The sequence below is a fragment of the Calypte anna genome, chromosome 1 (genome assembly GCF_003957555.1).
Source record: "Calypte anna isolate BGI_N300 chromosome 1, bCalAnn1_v1.p, whole genome shotgun sequence".
Classification (NCBI taxonomy): domain Eukaryota; kingdom Metazoa; phylum Chordata; class Aves; order Apodiformes; family Trochilidae; genus Calypte; species Calypte anna.
In genome coordinates this window covers 66,524,025-66,546,029 of record NC_044244.1, presented here as the reverse complement: position 1 = coordinate 66,546,029, position 22,005 = coordinate 66,524,025, and the positions used below count along the sequence as shown (strand labels likewise).

The following is a 22,005-nucleotide window of genomic DNA, read 5'->3' as shown; positions in this document are numbered from 1 at the left end:
ACCTCCTCAGATATATCTACCCATCTGTTCTCTTGACAGAATTCTCTTTCGGAAGCCTTATATTCAGCAACTATGTTTTCTTCATTTGAAATATATGAAAATCAGTGAGCAGAATTAGGTAATTTCACATTAGTTTGGTAGGCTCAGTTCTTTCCATTGGTAATGGATATTTTTAATATTCTGCTGGATGTTTTAACATAAAAAATGCTTTACAATTAAAAGGCCCAAAACACACATTCAGTCAAACAGGAAGGAGTCCAATATGACTGAGAAATCTTACAGGGAAATGGTAGAAGAATATACAGGGAAAGAGAGTAAAATATATTCAGTGTTTCAAATGCTGGATTGCAGGGGGAGAAACACTAATCAAGGTAAATTAAGTGTACTCAGCATTGTCAGCTTTGTGCTTCCAGGAGTACTTAGAGACATTGTTGGTGTCGTCTTATATTGGTTGTCCATTATTGCCTTCACCTGTGGTCTGACTGTACATACTTTTCAAACGGTGTTTTTCTTTGCTGTATTTGTTAGAGAATTATTTTCCTGTCTTAATTTCAAAAGTTTGCCTTCTCCTCCAGTCATCTCCAATAGGACTAAATACCACCCTTGCTAGAACAAGCAGCATATGCTGCCAAAGATACATCTTAATAAACCATTTTTCCTCCTTACCTGTAATGTGCTTAGATCTTTTTTTTTTTTCTGTTTGGGTTACCTTACTTGGCAAAAAGATCATGCTTATCATTAAGAAAGGTTTTCTGAAAAGATGATTTTTCCTCTGACATAGATGTGTTTATTCTAGGAATTGTACCCAAAGAACTTAGGAGTCTCTTAATCATTTTTAGTTCTAAATGTTCATTGTAACCATTTTCTTCTCCTGCAGGAATTCTTTATGGCACAATGACCTTAGAGCTTGGGGGAACAGTCAACATCACCTGTGAGAAAACTGGCTACAGTTCAACAATTGAATTCAAACTCAAGGTTAGTAGATGCTGTGAGCACTAGAAGAAGAATGAGCATAATGATAATAACAAAAAAATAAATTTATTAGGTCACTCCTTAGACATGATCTGACTTAATATGGAATTGCCATTTTGGAAACAGAAGTTTTTAAATTTTAGCTGCTACATAATCCAGCTATGTGAACCTAGTGTATTGTCATCTGTTTTTTAAAATGTTTTCTTCTGGGTCCAGAGGTTTTGTCTGAAACTTACAGGGCTGACTTCATCTCTGGTGATAACAAATTCAAATGTACTGCTGGCTGTATGAATCTTAAGAACAGCTCTAGTGGGAGAAAACCAATATTCTGCCTTACCTGCAGCAGTGTGCATCTAGAAATGTGTAAGAACAGGGGAAGTATTTAGTGATCTGACTAACTGGCTGGGCATTTTGTGTATTTTTGTTAATATACTTTGGTGATTTTTAATTCTCTAAAAATGTTCGCAGACTTTTTAAACTCCTAGAGAACCCTTGCAGGAGAATTCAAACCCAGGTTCCCCTCTTCCATCCTGGGTTAAAATTTGCTTATGACACCTTCAATAAACATGACCCGAAGGCTTTGGCAAACGTTTAGATCAGCCTAATGCCCAGTGCTAAGCAACAGGATACATGGACTACTTTTGGCACCTGACCACTAAAAAAAGCTAAATAAATGTTTCTAAAGTACTTATAGATAAATAGCACTTCTATGAAGCGGGAGGAGCCCTTCTTGCTCCTAGGGCTGATCCTGAGGCCTCGGGGTTTAGCCCATTCCTGGACGATGTCCTAGGGCTGTTCCTGTGGCCTCGGGATCTACCCCTTCTTGCCTGCTCCTGGGGCTCCTTGAGCTGTGGGCTTCTCAATCCTCACTGAAGAGTGAGAGCTCTCTCCGTGGGTGTCAGCTGCTCTCTTATTGGCCCCCTGCTCCTGCACATGCTCAGGAGGGAGGCCAGACACAGGTGAACCCACACCCACTCATCAATAACTCAGGGCACCTGGCCCTGTCTCACTACACTTCTACAATACATGTTTGCCATCTTTGAGGCAGAAACTGGTTTAAAGCCAAACAAATAATTAGTTGTGCACATGGAGAGGGAAACTGTATTCAGAAATTAGTGGGGAAACAAAACTTATAAGGCTGTGTTAATTGATATTTTGCCTTGTCAGCCCACAGGATAAATGAGCAGGCTATCAAAAAGGCCAGAGAAAATCCCTAGCAGAGTCTTTTTTGTTGTTGCTTCTGCAATAATCTCCAGGAACAAATAATCCTTGGCAAAGTGGTGAAATTAGTGTAGTTAGTTTCTTCAAGGGATCATTTTGTCACTGTCTTCTATTATTTTCCATTTTCTTTCCACATTTTTTAGAAAATAATTTTGCTCAGCAAATCGATTATGAAAATACAACATAAGAGAACAGCTTAATGTGATTTTATACTTTTTTAAAATTATTATTAAATAGGCAAAAATTATAACTAGAAGCCCCCAGGGTTGTTTACATCACATTTCATAAATGTGCTTTTCTCCTTAACACTAAACATAATTGCAAAAATAATTTGCTATTAGAAAAACATGAAAATATTTTTTTGTTTTGCAGCCTTTTTTGGGTAACAATGACAGTGTTAACCAAGTATCAGGGAAGATTAAGCTTGGCAAGGAAGTTCTGGCTGTTTTGGAGGGTCACTGGGTAAGTAGTGAATGATGGTGTTTTAAATTCTGGCTGATACGTGAGACAGGTTAAATTAACAATTATGAAAAAGTCTCAAGTTTAAAAAAAAAAGAGTTGAGTACCACTGTTATCAAAAGACAATTCTCAAGAAAGTATAGAATCAACATAGAGTTGATTCTGTTAAAAGGTGGAAAGGTTGTGTACTTTTTGAGTAGTTCCTAAAGAAAATACATGTCAACTTGTGAGATATTTTAGTATTTTTGTTAGTACTATGATGAATTGTTATGGCATCAGCATGAAATGTTTGAACTTGTTTCAGTTCTGGTGAGATTACCCTGGCACTGCTGTTATTTTGCCATGGTATTGGTTGCATTGCATCTGTGTTCCAAGTTAAAACTAGCACAGCATGCAGAAATTGAATTTCAAAGCTAGCATATCTAATTCTTAACTATGTGCATCCAAAAGAAAATAAATGCTTGTTATGAAAAAATGTGCTTATTCCTCCTTTTTGTATTATTTTGTGCTTTTTGAGATTATTGCAATTATAGTAACTGAGTTATATATGTTACAGGACAGTGAAGTTACCATTACTGAGAAGACAGATGTTTCAGAGACATTCTGGAACCCAACATCTGATATCAAGCAGCGTAGACTACCTAGATACACAGTGAAGTTCGAAGAACAAGATGACTTTGAGTCAGAGAAGTAAGTTCCCTTTACAGTGTAGAATTATTTTGACATATTTATCATCTCCAAATTATGAACAAATTGTAATTTCTTTCCCGTGTTTGCTGATATTGGCCTGCAATACAAGAAAGCAGCACCACTACAAACATTACAATCATGGAAAGTCTTGATGGAAATATAGATAAAACATGCATTACAACATGGTAATATTTTATTAGAGGTTGATCCCTTTGCTTAGCCTGCAATTAAGGAAATAATTGCAATTATTTCTTTCAACCAGATAGTTAACTCTCCATATTGCTCATTTTGTCAGGCTTTGGCAACAAGTGACAAGAGCAATAAATAATAAAGACCAAACAGAAGCTACTCAAGAGAAATACATTCTGGAAGAAGCTCAGAGAAAGAGTGCCAAAGAGAGGAAGCTTAAGGGTGAAGAGTGGACATGCAAGCTGTTCGATCAGGATTCAGTCACAGGAGAATGGCATTACAAATATGCTGAGTGAGTCCTGGAGTGCTTGTAACACAAAGTGTTGTAAAAGTAAAGTATCTGAAGATTATATACTCTGAGTTAAGTAATTCTAAAGCCACTGGTGCTGGAAGTATACACTCATGGCTAAACCTGGGAACCCATCACTCTTCTGTACAAGAATGGCAATATTGAGGCAGTGGCCTAAGAGTGTATAGGGAAGAGTAGAGGAATCCTCAGTACTCTTAATGTCTCCAGCAAATTTGCAACTTGAAACTCAAGTTTCCTGGAATCAAGCAGGGATTCTGTCTATTTAGCAACTCTCAACAGATGAATTTTCCACATATGTCCTTGGTTTCCTCTTAAGTCTATGCAGACTTTTACCACCCAAAACATTGTATAGCAGGGAATTTCCCAGCTAGACCAAATAAATGCTCTATGAAGCACACTTTCTAGTTTTGAACCTTCTCGTGTTGTTGATTCCTCTTCCTGTTGGAAGAGTTGTTAATAGTCAGCTGAAATGACTGTCTGTACTGCTGAAACTTGTGTAAAACCATCAGGAAAAATTTGGCACTCAAAATCTGTTAGACTGTTCCCTGCAGCTTTAAGGACTAGTTTTGTTAATCTGTCTTATTTCTTGTCTCCTTTTGGCCTTGTGGTTCAAGGATGCAGCAGAGAAATTTAATCGTGTCTGAGAAAGCAGTTTGTGCTGTCAGCAGTCTCTGGGAGAAATTTGTCTCCTTGTTACACATAAAATGCTGGCTCACCACCTGGTCCATGTAGAGGGCAGTCTTCTATGCTTACTGTGAAAGCTGTGTTCAGTGAACTGTGGCATTTAAGGTGTCTGGATTGTGGATTTAGGTATCTGGATTACAAATACAAACAACTTTTGGGAGAGCAATGCCTTGTTCTTACCTAGTTACCTTAGATGACATTTAAGCCAAGCAAGGTTAAGCCAAGATGTAAATGCAGGTGTGTGTTCACAACATTTGAAACAGCTACAAGTGCTTTAAAAGGCATGTAGGAGGAGATAAAAGGAAAATCATGCTTTATTTACTGTGCATAAGAATGATCTTCATGCAGCTGACTTGAAGTTTCTGTCCTGAAAAGGTAGGGATGTCAGTCTGCCTTTGGCTGCATGTTGTTCTCCAGTGAGCTGTGTCTTCTGCTTGCTTTAATTTTTTAAATTAGTATCAACCTGTGCCTGCAAAAGCACTCTAGGCAAACCAGAACAAGCACACTGTGTTGCTCGTTAGTGCCTCTTGAAACCAGTCTTGATTACCAGTAGCCCTTTGAGATGAAAGCAGGTTTCAGGTGACTGATTCTTAACTTCTCCTTCCTGTGCATCTTCAAAAGAGAAAAAAAAGAAGCCACACCTCAAAAAAAAAATGATCATTTACAAGATCCCATAATTTCCCTGTAGTTCTAAAAGTGTAAATGTGCATTAAGTCAGAACTTCTCAGTGTCTGACAAATGAAATCATTATCCAGATAAATTCATGATACTGTTGGCTAATACAATAGCTTGTACTCTTACTAGCTGGATGAGTGTTTGACCTGGATATGAAGTTTATTTTTTGGCTGTCTTGGCCCTTCAGTTTAGAACTGGGCTATACTTAGAAGATAGGATTGCTTATTTCATGCCTGACTTATATATAGGGAGAGAGCAAGCTTTAACCTGTTCATAGCAAATAGTTTCTGAGCAGAAAAGTATTTTTGATGGTATTAATTATACTGTGACATTAATCAATTATATTCACTTTGTCTAGTACCAGACCTTGGGATCCTTTGAATGATATGATCCAGTTTGAAAAAGATGGCACCATCCAAACTAAAGTTCGGCATCGGACACCAATGGTATATTTCAGTTCTGTTCGCAGGTGCAGCAAAGATCCAGGGACTTGTATGTATTGCATTAAGTGTATAAAGGTCATCAGAGCTTTGGGAGCAATAGGAAATACTGTTGTTATCCTATAAAAACTTAGATTACCCAATCCGTAGTCTTTCACTTCTGTGGCACATCATCAGCAGTAGAGATCATAGAATCATAGAATTGGCTGGGTTGGAAGGGACCTCAGAGATCATCAAGTCCAACCCTTGAGCCACTACTGCTGCAGTTACCAGACCATGGCACTGAGTGCCACATCCAGTCTCTTTTTAAATATCTCCAGGGACAGAGAATCCACTACTTCCCTGGGCAGCCCATTCCAATGTCTGTGACTTGGTAGGATAGGAATATAAAATACACAAACTTGAACTCATCAGTTTAACTTGTATTTTCACTTAAATGGGGAGATGTGCAAACTTTAGACTACTTATACATTACAATTTTTAACAATATCTATCTTCTATCAGATTTTGTGCTTTTAAATATTACTGTTGTGTTGTTTTGGTACAGTTGTGGTTCTCCAGAAATCATAAGTTTATCAATTCCAGGTTAATGTTCCAAAAATCAAACGAAAGCCAGCCAGTCAGAAGAAAGGGGAGTGTGGTTTCTCATCCCCAGAGCCTGATAACCAGGACTCCTCTGGAAGCGAAGGTAGGAGAAAATACATTTGCATGCAGATTTATTTTACAGTGAGATGGAGTTGTGTAATTACACATGCTCTTGACTTGGTGCTCATTTTATGAACCAATACATGCTTTAGATCACAGTTTCATCCAGTGGGAAGCACTGGGATAAACAAAAGCAGAATGGATTATGGTTTTAATTCCTTTCCTTTTGAACTTCAGTATGTAGTGTAGGTAGGCTTAAGTGCTGCACAAGTTTAGCATCTGGGGAAAAAATTGTGAATTTTCTTTCCTAAAACAAAATTACTCATTTAATTTGTTGACCAGTATGTTGTTAGAAGGCAGATTTTTGATGGTAATGCTTGCACAAATTAAACAATACAGTGCTTGCTGTCCTTCTGTGCTATAGATTACTCTGAAATAAAGCTTCAGTTTCCAACAGAAGCTTAGAAACTTACTCCTCATTTTTGCCTCTGGTTGAGTTTGTCATTGTCACTCTGTTGTTTTTTTGACTTAGTCACTTCCATGAATTACATCTCACTTTTATATTTTCTTAGCACAACTTCTGAAGCTTAATACAAGAATAAGGAAAAAAGGGGCAGATCTTGGTGAACTTCAGAGTGCCATTGAATCTATAAAGGAAACACAAGAAGACATTAAGAGGTAGTACTATATAAAATGCTTTAAAATTGTTTATGCAATATTAGTTTTCTGGGTTCTTTTCTTGGAGGCTGGTATGTATCTTTCTGCTTTAGAGCATTTCTTCTCAAATGTTGATTGCTCGATGTTTCATAATTTTCCTCAGAAAATGTCCTCTCTTAGGAGACCTAACGTACTACAAAATGCCAAATTGTCCAGACTGTAATTTACAAGAATCTGTTTTCTGTCTTGCAGAGACATTATGGCTCTACGAAATAGAGTCACTTCTAATTCACCACCTGTGGACTACCATTTTTTGCAGTTTAAGCACTATGTCTTCATTTTACTCGTGGTTCTGCTGCAGCTTATCGTTAATTTCTTGTTCAAATAGGAAGTGTGAACAAGGGCCTTTCTGAACTGGAATGATCAAACTGTTACTGAGGATCATATTTTAGGTCGGACTTTAAATGATGCAATACTATCTAAAAGAGCCCTGTAGCAACAACTTACAGAACTTTGCCTCAGCCTCCATGGTTCAGAATCATACTCCTGTCTTTACCTAGTGGAAGTAGGAATCGTGTAAGTGCCAGTACACTCTTGCTCCTGGTGTGTGCCTCTGTCTCACAGACATCCAACATCAGCCTTGTGTTTTATATTATGTCATATACTGTAGTGATGAATCTTCACCACAGAACAGATGCAGCTAAAAACTCAGAGGTCAGACCCTATAGGCAGGATGTGATTCCTGTTGCAACAGAATGATAAATGAGTATACTTTGGTACATTTAAACTTAGAATTTTTGTAACAGAGGAACTTTTGAAGTAGCCAACACTTTTTTGTAAATGGCTTTGGGTGTTTGAAAGTAAACATTTGTTTAAGGTCCAAACAGACACATGATCATGAGTGGGATCACATTAGGAACTGGCAAGTAAAAACCTCTGGTCTTTCGGAATTCTGCAAAATGATGTCCTTTATAATGTCCTTGATTTGTTTGGAAAGTATGACAATTTTAATCCTACAGTGGCTTGTAAGCCAGCTGGGTTTTGTGGTTTGTTTTTTTATATATATATATATACTTTTAGAAGTTCAGGTTCTTCGCGAAACTATTCCTGCATCTACTGTACAGAGCATATTTTTAACAGTACAGCACCCAAGAAGGTACTGTCTTGGTCCAGTCTCTCTCATTGGTTGCAAATGTCAAGGATTTATGGTATGTTTGTAAATCTAGAAAAATCCACGGCTTTGAATTTACATTTGTATATGGCCATGTCTCTGTTTGCAGATAGACTGCTGATGCCAGGGTTCACTCTTATTTTCGAAGCAAAATGTGAAGAGGGAAAAGTGTGCTTAAAATGTAGCCTGAGTTGAACCTCCCAAAAGGCAGACAATGGAGAACAGAATCTGGGCACTATCATGGGTTCACTTGGTAATGAAAACTTGTGTGTTTACAAGGGGAAAGGCTTCAGAAATTGTGTGAGGGATAACAACACAAATAGCAAAACGAGTGAAACCTTAAGTCTTCGTTAAATTTCTCCTTACTCTAATATATACTACCTAACAGGACACACTGATGCACCTATTCATTATGCTGTAGCCATACCATATTGGTGTGAGGCTTAAGTTTCAGTTTCAAACAGGTTTCCAGCATTTGTATTTGCAGAAATATATGCCTTTATCAAACTTGTAAAATTCCAGCAAAAAAATTGAGTGCCAGTGTATACCTGGTGAATTCCTAATGCTACTCAAGCATAAAAAAATCAAAAGGGGGCTGTGTTGTATGTAAAGGTACTTCAGTCACCCAAATAAGAGGATGAGTAGCACAATGCAAAAGGGCAGCCAAGTTTGTTTTCAGAGTATCCTCTCAGAAACCAAATTCATCCCTGGACAGTGGAACATTTCAAAGGTCACTTGTGGCTCTTTGCTGTGGCCTGGTCACCCCTCTGCCCCTGGCAGCCTCCCTGACTGTCCAGGTAATCCACCTTTTTGTTCTTCATCTGTCTCACCTAGTATTTAGTGAAAATACTATTTGCTTGTTTCTTGTCAGTCTAACTTACAAATTCCTGTAGCAGACATCTTCACACACTTTCTGTTTTTCTTTTTTTTCTTTCTCCTCCTTTGGGTCTCAGCTACATAAAAGTTTATTGTTTAAGCAGCCAACTTCAGTTTATAACTTACAGCTCCATATTGGCATAGTTTGGTCTTGAATAATTTTCTGGAATGTCATACCTTAACCAGAATTATCTTGTATACGTGGGCAAGACCAAATTCGATTTGACTTGCACTTACAGCTCATGAGGTAAAGTTTGTCAACATAGAAAGTCCCTCTCTCACTGGTGTAGAAGTATTTTTTTTTTAAATCCCTAAGTTAAGTCTCTAAAAAAGAAGCTGAAGTTGTTTGCCATGTGTAAGATGGCATAAAGAAAGCAGAATATTATAGCATTAGTGTTCTGAGTCTAGAATTTGGCCATTCATTATTGCATTCAGGTGTCAAAGTGTTACCTGTCTTAAAACCCATTATAAGCCTTAAAGCCATATGAGAATACCAGAGGAAATAAGTGAGAAATTGGGAAATAACTTCAATGCCCTAAAATAATAATCTGCTAAAAATCTGTGGTGCTGAAGCTCTTGTCTGATAGTTAAAAGTTTCAGGCCTTTCCTTTTGACTTTTAAATCACTTTTATTCAAGATCAGTTAATAACACAGAGTGTGGTCATTTTTACACAGACTGCATACCATTAAGTGTGGATTTGACCCAGCTGGCTGGCTGCAGAGTTGGACAGCAGAGTCCACATCTGAAATTTATGCCTAAGAGAAGTAAAAGACAACAGAGCAAGACAAAATGCCTGTCCTTATTTTCCTTTTCAACTTACTTTTTTAGTCCTGTTATAGCAGTGGTTTCATTGGTGACCCAGGAAGGTTAAACAATGTCTTACTAAGCTTTCTGAAAAGCAGGATTGCAGTCTGATTGACTGTATCATTACAAAACTTAAATTCTAAAGAATGTATAGAAAACTTAGTAATTCCTGTCATTTGCTGGGTTTTGTATGATGTTCTCTTCCATGAAAGGAACAAAGAAATAAGTCTGATTTTTGCAGTGCAGCTGGTCAAAGGCATGTACACAGCCTTTTCTTTAGTGCATCATCACCATTGTCCTCCTTAAATATGATGTGCACCATCTTGAATATTACATACTTAAGGCTGAGCCCTGCACACAGTTAGAAAAATTAATTGTACAGCTTTCAGATATTTGAGGGCTGTGGCTTCTTGCTAGTTTTTAAAGTTTAAAACAGCACTTGTTTTCACACTTGATTTAAAGATCTTGTTTCGTTCAGGTTTTTGTTTTTTTTTTCTTGTACAGGAAACGTTTTCAGAATTAATTGCCTTGTTCTGTTGGTTTGGGTCTGTCTTGTTTTTTTTGGTTTTGTGTTTGGTTTTTTTTTTAATGCATTCTAAGCCCTTAATTTGACATTTGTTAGTTATAGATGACCTAAAGTTAAGAAACCACCATGTGAAATGCCGTATCACTTTCAGCAGCAGATGAAGTTTGTTTCATTTTATATGTTGATTCCTTTAAATAGCTGACATTACTTAGGTTGTTTCCCCACCTACCCCTCCTGATTCAATCTCATAAATTATTTGAAAGTTTGGAAGATTGTCCCATAAAATGTAGTGATGGTTTTTTGTTTTGGGTTTGGTTTTTTTTTGTGTTCACTGTCCTCCTGTGCCTTTGCGATTATTTTTTTTTCTATACTGGTGTGTATGGAACAGACTTTGTATAGTTTCTTAAAAGGCTATTATTTCACCACTGTTTGTGTAAATAACATATAACAAGGATTCTGTACATCTGTAAGTTTTAATTATTATTTCAAGGATATCCTGGAATAACAAAATTTAGGAGACATTCAAGTATTGTAAACTGTGCCTTCTTGACAGGTTTCTTGCTGTTCTGAGATAGGTAAAGAAAATTTGTCAAGTTTGTGCCATATGTAACATCTGACTTTGTGTTTGAAAATAACTTCCTTGCTTCATCCATCCCTTGGGGGGGGGGGAATCAGCTGTTAAAAACAACTTTAAATTATTCCCTCTTCTGGCTCCTGAGCCACAGAGTGGAGAATTTTTGGTGTTTGATACCGGCAGTCTTGCAATCGGAAGCTGCAATACTTTGTTTATGGTATCACAGAAACAGACGTCACAAAATAGCAACCTCACAGATTATTTTGGCTTTTTATCCTCGATTTAACACTGCAGCAGGCTGCGGACCGAGGACGGGGCTCCCGGTATCCGTCCCCGTTGTCACTGCCCCGGGACCCAGCCCAGGCCATTACCGTGACCAAGGGGCCAAGCTGAGTCTTCACCGCACCGAGTCTGCCCGTGTTTCAGCTCGGCCGCCGCCCTTTCCGCGCTGTGCCTCCTCCGGGCCTGCAGCTTCTTCCCTGGGCTTGAACTGTTACCCGCCGAGGCGGGACCTTTCGGGGCTGGGCCGGGGCCGCCTTCCCCCGCTGCACTCAATAAAGATGTGTCGCACCTACGTGCTGCTCCCTTCTGTGCGCTGCGTCCCCGGGTCGCCATCGGGTCCCTTCCCCCCCCCTGACCCCCTTACCCAGCTTCCCCGACGAGGTCTGGCCCTCCTCAGGGGCCCCTTGCCCAACCCCCTGGGCCTATCTCCCCTCAGGGCTTCGAGGCAGGAGGGCCTCCGCGCCCCCTCAGCCACGGGGGGAGAAGCCCATTCGTGATTACCCTGCGTGTTCGTGACTGCCCTGCGGCGGAAAGGGCGGGGCGCAGCGTAGCGTGGCGGCGGTTGCCATGTCGGTGCAGTCGGTGCGGTCGGATCTGGGGCGGTTGGCGCAGGAGGCGGCAGCGCTGGCGGGCGCAGTACGCGGCGCCTTGGGGCCTGGGGGTCGGCGAGCGCTGGTGGTGGGTCCCAGCGGCGAGGCGCTGCTGACGCGGGACGGATGGCGCCTGCTGGAGGCGCTGCGCCTGGAGTCCCCTACGGCCAGGTACGGCAGTGGGGGCGGGCAGGGGGCCGGGGCTTGTGGGGGCGAGGCCGTTTAACAACTCCCCTCCCTCCCCTTCGTCTGCCCGCAGGATGATGGCAGCCTGCGCCGGTAGCCACCGCGCCGCGACAGGGGACGGCGTCAAGAGCTTCGTGGTGCTGCTGGCTGACATTCTGCGTGGTTTGTGCGCGGCGGGCCTGCGCGGCGGGCTGCGGCGGGCGCTACGAGCCTTCGAGGCGCAGGTGCTGGAGCGGGCCGTGAGGCAGGGCCTGCGGGGACATCTCCTGTCGGCATTCTCCGGGCGGCAGGCCGAGGGGGACGCCCTGGAGGCGCTGGTGGAGACCTACCTGGGCGGCCGGCTAGGTCCGAGCGAGCGGCGGCAGCTGGCGGCACTGTGCTGCGAGTACTGCCGCTCCTGCGCCCCGCCCGCCGGTCTCTGCCCCTCGCTGTTGCGCCTCCTCGGCCGCCGCTTCGCGGAGCTGCACGCCACCGTGGCCGGTCTCCCCGTGGCCGGCTCCAGGGTCCTTCCCGGGCTCGTCCTTTGCAGGGACTTCGCGGCTTACTGTCCCGCCGGCGGGGAGCTGCGGGCCGTGCTGGTCACTCAGCCCCTCCAGCCCACACTCTCGGCCCCTGGGGTCGAGTTTTACGTCGACTGTGAGGGTCAGTATGAGGGCTCCCAGCGCTGGGCCTCGGGGAGGACGGAAGCCTTAATGAAAAACATGCAGAACAACAACGTGAAGCTGTTGCTGTCGAGCGTGAAGCAAGAGGAACTGGTTATCTACTATGCAAAATTGTACGGTGTGTCTGTGGTTGAGTGCTTATCATCAGAAGAAGTGGCCCTTATCAGGGAAATCACCGGAGTCTCGCCTTACACACCTTGTTGTTATAATATATGTGCAGAAATAAGTGAAACCACAGTGGTGATGTTTTGTGAGCGCTTGCTGCTTGGCTCAAAGAGATGTGTTCACATTGGCTTCACCAGCGTCTGCGACTTTGAGCCCCATTGCCTCATCCTTTGTGGGCCAGTGGAAGATGTTAATAAGCAACATGCTGCTGCTTTACAAGGGGCATTTACAATGCTGCAGCAGCTATTTAAAACAGTTGAGCAGAGGGAGGGATTCCAAGCAGATGGTGAAAGCCAGAGTGAAGCTTCCTGTATACGCAGGTGTCATTCTTCAGCTACTCAGAAGCAAGTTGTAATAGAAAATATTTCTTATGACAGTAATCGGGGTGTTGAACAACAACCAAAACCACATAGGGATGAAATGGAGACACAGATTGCAGATGCTGCCTTACAGGAAAGTGAAAATCCAGCATGTGTACAATCACACTTGCAAATACCCTCAAACCCCATCTCACACATCAAAGCATTCAGTGTTGCCACTGAAGGAGGTGAAGCTTCAGGAGACATAAAGGAACCACGGACTAAATGTGAACACCCAGGTGACACTCACAAGAACTGTAAAAGTGATTCACTTGTGGACAATCAAAAGGACTACACTGCTGTGTCAGCAGGAGATAACACTAATACTGCGTGCAAATGCCTAAGTGTTGGCAAAGACCTAGAGAAAACAAGTTGCAATATAGTTCCTTTTAAAGGTGAAAAGAGTTGTGGAAGTACTGCACAGAAGTATTCCAACTCACTCATAGAAGCAGGATCAGTTTTGCAAGTAGGAGGTTACTTTGAAATCCTGCTACATTATTACATTCAGTACTATGGAAACCGGTTTCAGCAGCCAGAGGTAACTGCCCTATCTAATGTAGTTGCTGATGCTTTGCTAAGTATTCCCAAGTCCTTATACGGGACAACAAAACAAAATAGTTTTATCAAGTTCTATCTCAAAGCCATGAATACACTCAGAAAAAATGAGCCACTGACAATGAATGAGAAAGGCTTAGAGTCAGTGTATTGCAAATACCAGTTAGTCACTTCAGTTCTTCATTGTGCTGCAGAGCTTCTCTCCATAGATTTAATAATTTGTGTTCAGCAACTATGTTTTTCCCATGAGGATAATGACTCAGAAGATGTCTTATGAAATCGTGAATAAAGAATGGTTTTGGTGATGTGTTTTCCTGTGTCTTGTCAAATGGATGTGTCTCAAAATTGAGTACTAAAGACTAAAAGATCTCTTTTTAGGCTCAGACTTAACATGCTCCTTTACCCATGGATGAAAAGGAAGAAAAATGCTGATCAGCTGATAGTTTTGGAAAACTGGGTTGTGATCAGCACAAACTTGACATTTCAAATGTGAGAGACTGTAGCTGATTTCCATTGCAGATCTGCAATGCTTTATTCATCCACATGCAGAATATCCTGTGTATTTTGTAGGCCAAGGGTGAACTTGGCCTCTTTTGGAGATTTGAGTATTTATCTGAGTTCGATGTGATTAATTTTCCTGGCTCATTAAAGGTTGTTGGTCTGACATGGGCCACTGAACTTGCAGGTTGTACTGTGAAAGGCTGTGTAATCATGGGGACAGCCTACACAGGCAATAATACAGTTGTGTGGGAAAACCTGAGGTAGTTTTTGAGTTGACTTGGATCATTTGGGAGTTTATTCTGGGTGTGTGTGGTTCATTTGTTTTTTCTTTTACTCTTCCCTCCCCCGGAATTTTTACCCTAACACCATTTGTTTTAATCTCTGTATCACCTGGATGTCAGTAATCCTTTTCTGCTGTGGTGTGGTAGGTTTTGAGTAACTAAGCAGCTGCAGCTGGTTATGGTATCACTCAGGTGCTCTATGTGCCATTGCCAGTGTTGTGTAATATTCAGAATAACTGGGTATGTTTTTAAATCTGCCATTAAATAAAAATTAGTGAGAATATCTAAAATTGTAGGCCTAAACCATTTATCTGCTGTACCTGACGTGATTGCAATGGGAAATCAGATTTTTTTACCTATTGATTTATGTTGCTTTCTCTTCAGTTTCTTCAGAAGGGGCCATCTACCAAAGTTGTTTCAGGTGTTCTGGCAGCAATGCTTTGTTTGACTACAAATTTATATTGAAAGTTTATATATATCCTTGATAATGTTTTGGTTTTTTTTTTCTGACTAATACACTCTTACAAACATCTGCTTATGAAAAACAGTGAAAGTCATTTATTAGAGTGATTAATGAAGGACTAGGAACAGCTTTTGGTAGCTGTTTCATGTGATGGGTCCAGTATGAACAGAGAAATCTCCATTGTGGAGGAGCCGATGGCCCGTTTGCACAATCAGCCTCAGTGCCCTAGCACTTCAGCAGGCACTTGGGGTTTGTGTTTTACCAAGGCTGCTGTGCTCTTGCACAAGTTCCTGCCTACTCTGCTCAAGCTGCTGACCAACTTTCTGGCCAAATGATCTGCTTTGCAGGAGTCTAACAACTGCAGCACAGAGTGCTTGAAGCCTGGCAGCAGTGGGGATTCTCTGCAGAAGCTGCTTTTGTATTCTGAAGCTGGGTGTATTCTCTGTATACAGGTGAAATTAGAACTGTATAATTTCACATTGTTTTATAGCATTTGCACATCTGCACACTTACAGATTACCTATAGTTCATTGGAAGAGGTTGAAACAAAAGTATTCTGTTATGTGAATGGCCTTCTGGCTGCTTGATTTAAGTTGTGTCATTCTTAACATTGAGGAAAGACCAAAGATTTTGTGATACAAAGCTCTTTGATATGCTAGGGAAAATTTTAAAATGACAGTTATATAAAACGTCTTTTTCTGACCTGTTTCTCTTGACTGAACACTCCTCCCATCGGTGTAGTATTTCATTGACTTCTTAGTGCTTTTACATTTTGTAAACAGCTTTCTTTTTTGAAACGCTGATTCCCTGTTTTGTGTGGAGGATTGAGAACTTGACGTGCCTTTGACTTGGAGAGGATCATCCTTTTTTTGTCCTGGACTGCTGGGTGAGGCCTCTTCGGGACATAGCTGTTTGGTTTCCAGTGCTGGAGTCTTAAGTGCATTACAAGATGTACAGTGGCTCAAGGCAAAAAAAAAAAAAAACAAAAACCAAAAAAACCCAATGCATTGTCTTTGGGGAGAAAATCAGATTTCCTTTTCTCTAGGAGTTTTCTCCTAGAGAAGTAATTAGCCTGGAATTGTAGTCATGACCTAATCTTAAAAATATTTCTGTATTTCCCATCTACTCTTTAAGCAGGAGGCTGTTTGTAGTCCTGTGAAGCAGCACAGCCTGTGTTCTGGGCTGGAGCTCAGGTGCTGTGGGTACCATTTCTTCTCTGCTGATGTTTCTGACACATTGCAGCAGCTGCCCCCGATTGCAGAGCCTGTGGTAACCCCACTCGGGCTGTACCAGTACCTATGCCCCAGGTATGCAAGTACTCATGAGATCTTGTGGCTGTCCTGAATTTCAAAGCTATCTATACATGTTACTGATCCTTTGAGAGGTGGCATGGGGACGATTCTGAGTGATACCTTGACACAGTGGCAGGGGCAAAGGTGTTACCTGGGACAGCTTGTGAGAATACATTAGTCAGTCAAAACCACAGGGAGTGGTGTTTTGGGGCATGAAGTAAGCTTGTAAAAGCCAACGGGTTTTTCTTCTTGCATTGTTTCCCAGAGATTATTTCTATTTTGTGCTATTACTCTTTTTATATTTCGAAACATGGACTGGCCTCCACACAAAGTGGAAGTCATGTGAAATGTGGATGTGTGTGGACTCAGGCCCAAACTTGAAATACTTAAAAAGCAGGTTTTGAGACATATGTATAGTAATGTATAGTGAGACTAGCTGATACTGCATCCTGCGCTCTGCTCTTGAGAATGGGACTAAGCTGTTAACCTGACAGGGACACACTTTTGATTTTCTTATTTGAGTGGGGGTCAAGCCTCAGACTTTTACAGGTGGGAGCACCCCGAGACAGCCTCCATTCCCCAGCACTCATCAGGCTCCTTTCCCCACTGCCTTACCCCAGAAGCTCACCCCCTGCTCAGCACCTTTCTGGGCCCTTCTCATGGATCTCCAGGTGTTGCTTACCTTCTTCAGTGGAGTTTATCCAACCTAAACACAGCCTTTTATTTTCATCCATGCTTATTTGATTACTGACATTTAGCCTTTTTGGCAGCTACATGAAGAGCAAACCTAATAGGAACCAGTTGCATCAAAGGGTGTTGTTCTGTTGTGTCACAAATTACATTTGCAAGAGGGAGTAGGAGCCTAACTGTATTGTGGCATAACTGGTAATTTTATACTGTTTCCATTGTTATTGTTATAAGAGTCACCTTCCAGAGTCTACTGGTGGGTGATCAGACATGAGAAGCTCTTCACTAGCTTGTATCTCCTGGACTTCACTAGAATGTCATTCATCTCAGCCTGTACTTAGTGTTGTTTTGTTATGCTACAGATCTATTGGCGGCAGAGACTTTAGTTTTTGATCACTAAATTTATTTCTGTGCTTATTAGGTTAATCTGTCCCTTTGAGTCTTTTTTGGTGGGGTTCTTTTACGTCTCATGCTAAGAGAAAAACTTCCATTGTTCAGTTGCAAAAATCCCTTCAGTTTAATTATCTTGAAATCTAAGAACCCTTCATTTTGTCACCAGTGAAGCCAAATACTACTTACTTTATTTACTATGCTACTTACCACATTATTCAAGATGGAAGAAATCAAGAGAGTAATGTCTGAATTTACAAGCAGTAGCTTTGGAAATGTGTTGGCTGTAATGAGCATGACAAAAATTTTGCAGCAGCATTTTGTGTGAGGCATCACTGGTATTCTGTTAATTAAACTAGAAATAGATGTTTAGATCTAAGATTATACAAATTACTTCCCTTTGAGAATATTAAACTAATAATTACTTCCGTCAATAAGAATTTTAATTTTAGCATTCCAAAAATCCAAAATAATTTTAGAAAGGATCACAAAAATGTAATAGATTTAATATGTAGTATCTCCTCCTTCATTATATGATTCAATGGAAGACTAGACTTTGGAAGCAATTCCTGAGATAGGTAGAGCAGTGCACTTTTTTTTAAAAATAGTCCTGGCAAAAAGAATACAAAATAATTTTCTATAGGGAAACCATTCTTGCTAGTTCAGCAGTTTATTTCTCAGGAAATCACCAGCAGATAAAATAACTTACTCTGAGGCTTTGGTTCAGTTCAGGATTAAGGTCACATCAGTAATACTGCTTCCTGTGTGACTGCAACCTAAACCACAGCAGGGCTCACTAGAAAAGACAATATTTCCATTTAAAGTATTTTTAAAAGGTATTGTTTTATTGAACAGAATCTCTGACCTGTTTGTATTTGAGATTCCAAGTATACTAGTCCAGCATAGTGATCTTTCTTTTGATAATAATCATGACCTACTTTCAGGATGTGTCTTAATTTTCCAGGTAATGCTTCTGATTAAGTATTACTTTAAAATGTAAATGCAGAGAGTGAACACATGGCAGGGATTTCTCTATCCATGTGGGGAAAAGGCAGCTCCAGATGAGAATTAAGTCCATTGAGAATTTAAGAGTAGATTTGATACATGTCTAGTATCACGTATGAGGATTATATTTAGGCTTTTGAAGCAATGAAGCTCATAGCTGAAATTGCTGGATTATATTCACAGGGCAAATAAACATGAGCTTTGTTTCCTATAACCACAAATACTCTGAGGCTCTTTACTACCTATGCAGTACTGAAAGAAGTACAGAACAGCAGCACAGTGTTGCAAAAACTTTAATGTTATCACTGTTGACTGCATTGGAGATGTTTATTAGCATGAAGGTTTTTTAATGTACTGGTTTCAGGAAGCAAAAAAATGACCTGAACCCAAGTCCTCTGCTTCCGATCCTGGGTCCCCAGAATAATAGGCTGCTGGGCCATCTTGTCATTGAGTTCACTCTGGAAACTGTTACATACTGTAAAAAACAAAAGCTCCTTAGTCACATATAAGAGGAGTGTTACCATTCCAAGCTTAGATGTGATGCAGGGTACTGTAGTGTTCAGATTAGTTTGTTCAGCTCAGTAACCCTTGCAAGCTTTGATGCAGGGAAGTGACATTTTTGTTTTTGTGACATTTCAAATCAACTACTGTTTATAATACAGCAAGCATCAGAAATCAGTTTGTAGTAGGTTCCCTGTAATCTCAGGCATCTTTATCACTTTGGGAATTTTTTCAGTGAGATGCTTTTTAAACCTCATTTGTTAGGAAGTGTTATCTACACCATTTTTTTCTAGGACTCCCCTCTATTTCAAAAGTTTGCCACCTTGTCCATAATCCTAAGTATTGGAGAAGATACGTGGCTTGGATCTATGAAGAGGAACCAATCCGTAATCAAGCAGAAAGCATGAAGTTTTATCCTCTTGTCTCATTGCTTCTGTTCTCTGATATTGTAGAGATCATGAGACAGCTTAATACAGTAATAACTCTAATGGTTGTGTGGGCAGGAAGAAGGAAGGAGCAGAGTAAGAGAAGACAGGAGAGAAGAAGACCTAGCTTGAAGTGCAGAAACAAACTCTACAACCCATGGATTGTTATAAAGCAGGTATGTTGATTACAGCACTGGGTGTGAGGGGCATGGCTCCTTTCCAAGCTCACACACCACAGCTAAATGCAGGCAACTATTTATTACCCAAAGTTATACATACACAGTACAGAATCATGCATATACATACAAGAAGAGAGGTTATTAAAATCAGCTATTAACAGAAATATCCACCCATCTCTGCAGGCACACTGTCCCTTGATAATTATGGGCAGGGGTCTCCAAGGGTCTCTTGGAGGAAGGCTAGCAGTCTTCTTCACAGTGCACTTTTAACCCCAGGCTTTGAATTTCTTTCACTTAGGCAAGAAATGCTGATGCAGTAAATCAGAACTGGGAGTCTGGGTTTTCTCTAAGCTCTTGAGCAGCACTTCTTGTTAGTCCTTGCAATAAATCAGAGGTCTCCTGCTTGGCCACATTCTTCCTGGCATCATCCCATTGTTGGGATGTGTCAGCCAGGGCAAGCAGGGCTGACAGGATACTGTCAATATCTCAATCTACAGGATACTGTCTGATAGTTTTGTGGTTAGTCATTCATCCAAGAGGACAAAGCAGAGTTTTACTTAAATACCTTTCTATACTAAAATAACATAGTAAAGTTTTAAATTTCTCCATCAAGCTCAAAAGGAAGAGAGACGGAAAGATGAATGTTGAATGATGAATATAGCACAGAAAAGGTCTGTCATGTAGAAGGAAGAATGTAGAGTCTTGGGTACATGGAAGAGAAGAAGCAACTGCAGCTTCTGTATCTTCCTCCCTAGAGATGCAGTAACAAAGGGATGACATAAAGTTCTGTGCTCCCTTTGGAAGAGTGGCAAAAGACGGTTGCCAAAGGGAAAAAAAAAGAAATCCATGAAACTAATTTTCTCCTATATTGGGGTAGGAGAGTAGCTACCTCTGAAAGCATTAGAAGCTGTGGAGACAGCCTGTCTGTGCATTTCAAGGCCATGTGGTCTGTAAACTTCCAGCAGCCTGAGATAACATTTCTATTCCTGAAGCTCAGAGTCAGAGGTGGGTACAGAGATTAGTAGGTGTGGATTACATTTATTTAGATAGCACATCTTGTCCTTACTGGGCTGAGCCTCTGGAATGTGCTTTTGATCCTTATGTACTTTCAAGACAGAGGCTAGAGGCATCTATAATAGTGTTTTGCTCCCCAGCATCAGTGAGGTGGGGTTCTTGACTTGAGCTGGTGTGGTTACTTCTGCCTGGGGAATACTGCACAAATTCATGCTACAGGTCAAGCATGGGATGCATGGGATGGCAATGGGAAGATCCTGGATTTACTGTCTTGAAAATAATTATACAAACTTACTGAAGTCATAACTCATCATCTGATAAATTTTCTGTCCACTAAGTCTTAGAGAATTAATCTAAATTTACTTGTTGAAGTGCAGGAAACCTGTCTAGGACCTATAAGCTTATTTTCCATAGTCAGACACAACAGTTCAGTGCTGTTAGCCTTCTTACTGAATTGTAGGGAAAACTGAATTTTCTTGTATAGTTCTGACTTTTCATATGACTGAAAAGATTCAAGAGGAACAGTTGTGTCCTAAAATGCATAGATTTCTAGCATTTCAAATACCAATCTCTGACTGATGGTGTCTTGTTGATTAAATAGCACATACTCATGACCCTGAAAAAGGTCTATCCCCGCTGAAAAGACCAGGTTTCTGCTTCGTATTCAGACCTCAAACCTCTAATCCAAATGTATTCCAGAAAGAGAAGATAACTAATTTACAGGGTACCTGACCAGTAAAATTGATTATACTGTGGAGCATGGAGATGATCCATCCAAGTTTTTTTCTAAATAATTCTCAATGGTTTTCCCATTGGGGGAAAAAAAGTTAAAAAAAGAGTCCGACCTCAAATGGATAACCAAGATCTTACGTCATTCTCTTGCTATTATATTTAACATATTTGAATTTTAACCATTCATTCTATGGTGTTTCGACCATCTACAGGCAGGGTTTTTAAACTATGATTAATATCTGATTTTAATAATTTTTTATTGATTCAATAACTGACTGACTTTGGCTGTAACATTCTAGCTGCAAAGATGAAATTATAATAAAAGTGTGGCAAACATCTCTGAATATTTTGAAAACCTATTACCTTGAACCTTTGGAGAAAACCAGTCAATTTTGTCTTCTGGAGTTTTATAGCAATGTATGCCCAAGGTTAAGTTTGGGTCCTGAACCAGCAGCATCTGCAGACTGTGTTTAGTACCTCATAAGTTGTACAGCTTTTCAACAATTTTACCTTTACATTTTGGCACCGTTCAGGCTTATAATGGAGTCAGAATCTATATCAAAATGCAGAGAAATTAATTTCTCATCCCTATTCCCTCTGGATTCCTGTTGCAGAATGAGTGGGCGTTCATGTCAAAGGTAGAATAAATGCTGCTACCTCAAAGTGCTGCCTCTATAGCTCCTAATGTTACTGCACTTGTCATTGTGAGCTTTCTAAATGCTCCAGTTTTGAGCATGGAATAAATTTGTTCCATTTGTAAAAGTGCCCACATCTGTAGGAAGAAAGTGTTTCCATTCCTTTCTTCACTTTCCGTAATGTGACGTTTTTCCCTTACTAATTTT

At 40.6% G+C, this 22,005-nt stretch overlaps 2 protein-coding genes across 6 annotated transcripts in view; both read left to right on the top strand.

The window, feature by feature from the left end:
* Nucleotides 1–11,330, top strand: part of OSBPL8 (oxysterol binding protein like 8) — an 82,514-nt gene extending 71,184 nt beyond the window's left edge. For 3 of the 5 annotated variants that reach the window (XM_030444970.1, XM_030444941.1, XM_030444954.1), the window contains 8 exons: nucleotides 878–975; nucleotides 2,566–2,655; nucleotides 3,209–3,342; nucleotides 3,638–3,823; nucleotides 5,559–5,646; nucleotides 6,226–6,328; nucleotides 6,858–6,963; nucleotides 7,195–11,330. In XM_030444970.1, coding sequence (XP_030300830.1) covers nucleotides 878–975; nucleotides 2,566–2,655; nucleotides 3,209–3,342; nucleotides 3,638–3,823; nucleotides 5,559–5,646; nucleotides 6,226–6,328; nucleotides 6,858–6,963; nucleotides 7,195–7,330 — 941 coding nt within the window. In that variant the 3' untranslated portion in view covers nucleotides 7,331–11,330. The remainder of the gene's footprint in view (nucleotides 1–877; nucleotides 976–2,565; nucleotides 2,656–3,208; nucleotides 3,343–3,637; nucleotides 3,824–5,558; nucleotides 5,647–6,225; nucleotides 6,329–6,857; nucleotides 6,964–7,194) is intronic. The other 2 variants (XM_030444962.1, XM_030444947.1) reach the window with 1 other exon arrangement.
* Nucleotides 11,331–11,719: 389 nt separating this feature from the next.
* Nucleotides 11,720–14,148, top strand: BBS10 (Bardet-Biedl syndrome 10). The gene is made up of 2 exons (XM_030444983.1): nucleotides 11,720–11,937; nucleotides 12,026–14,148. The coding sequence occupies exons 1-2, from the start codon at nucleotides 11,744–11,746 to the stop codon at nucleotides 13,968–13,970; spliced, it is 2,139 nt and encodes a 712-aa protein (XP_030300843.1). The 5' UTR covers nucleotides 11,720–11,743; the 3' UTR covers nucleotides 13,971–14,148.
* Nucleotides 14,149–22,005: the final 7,857 nt, after the last annotated feature.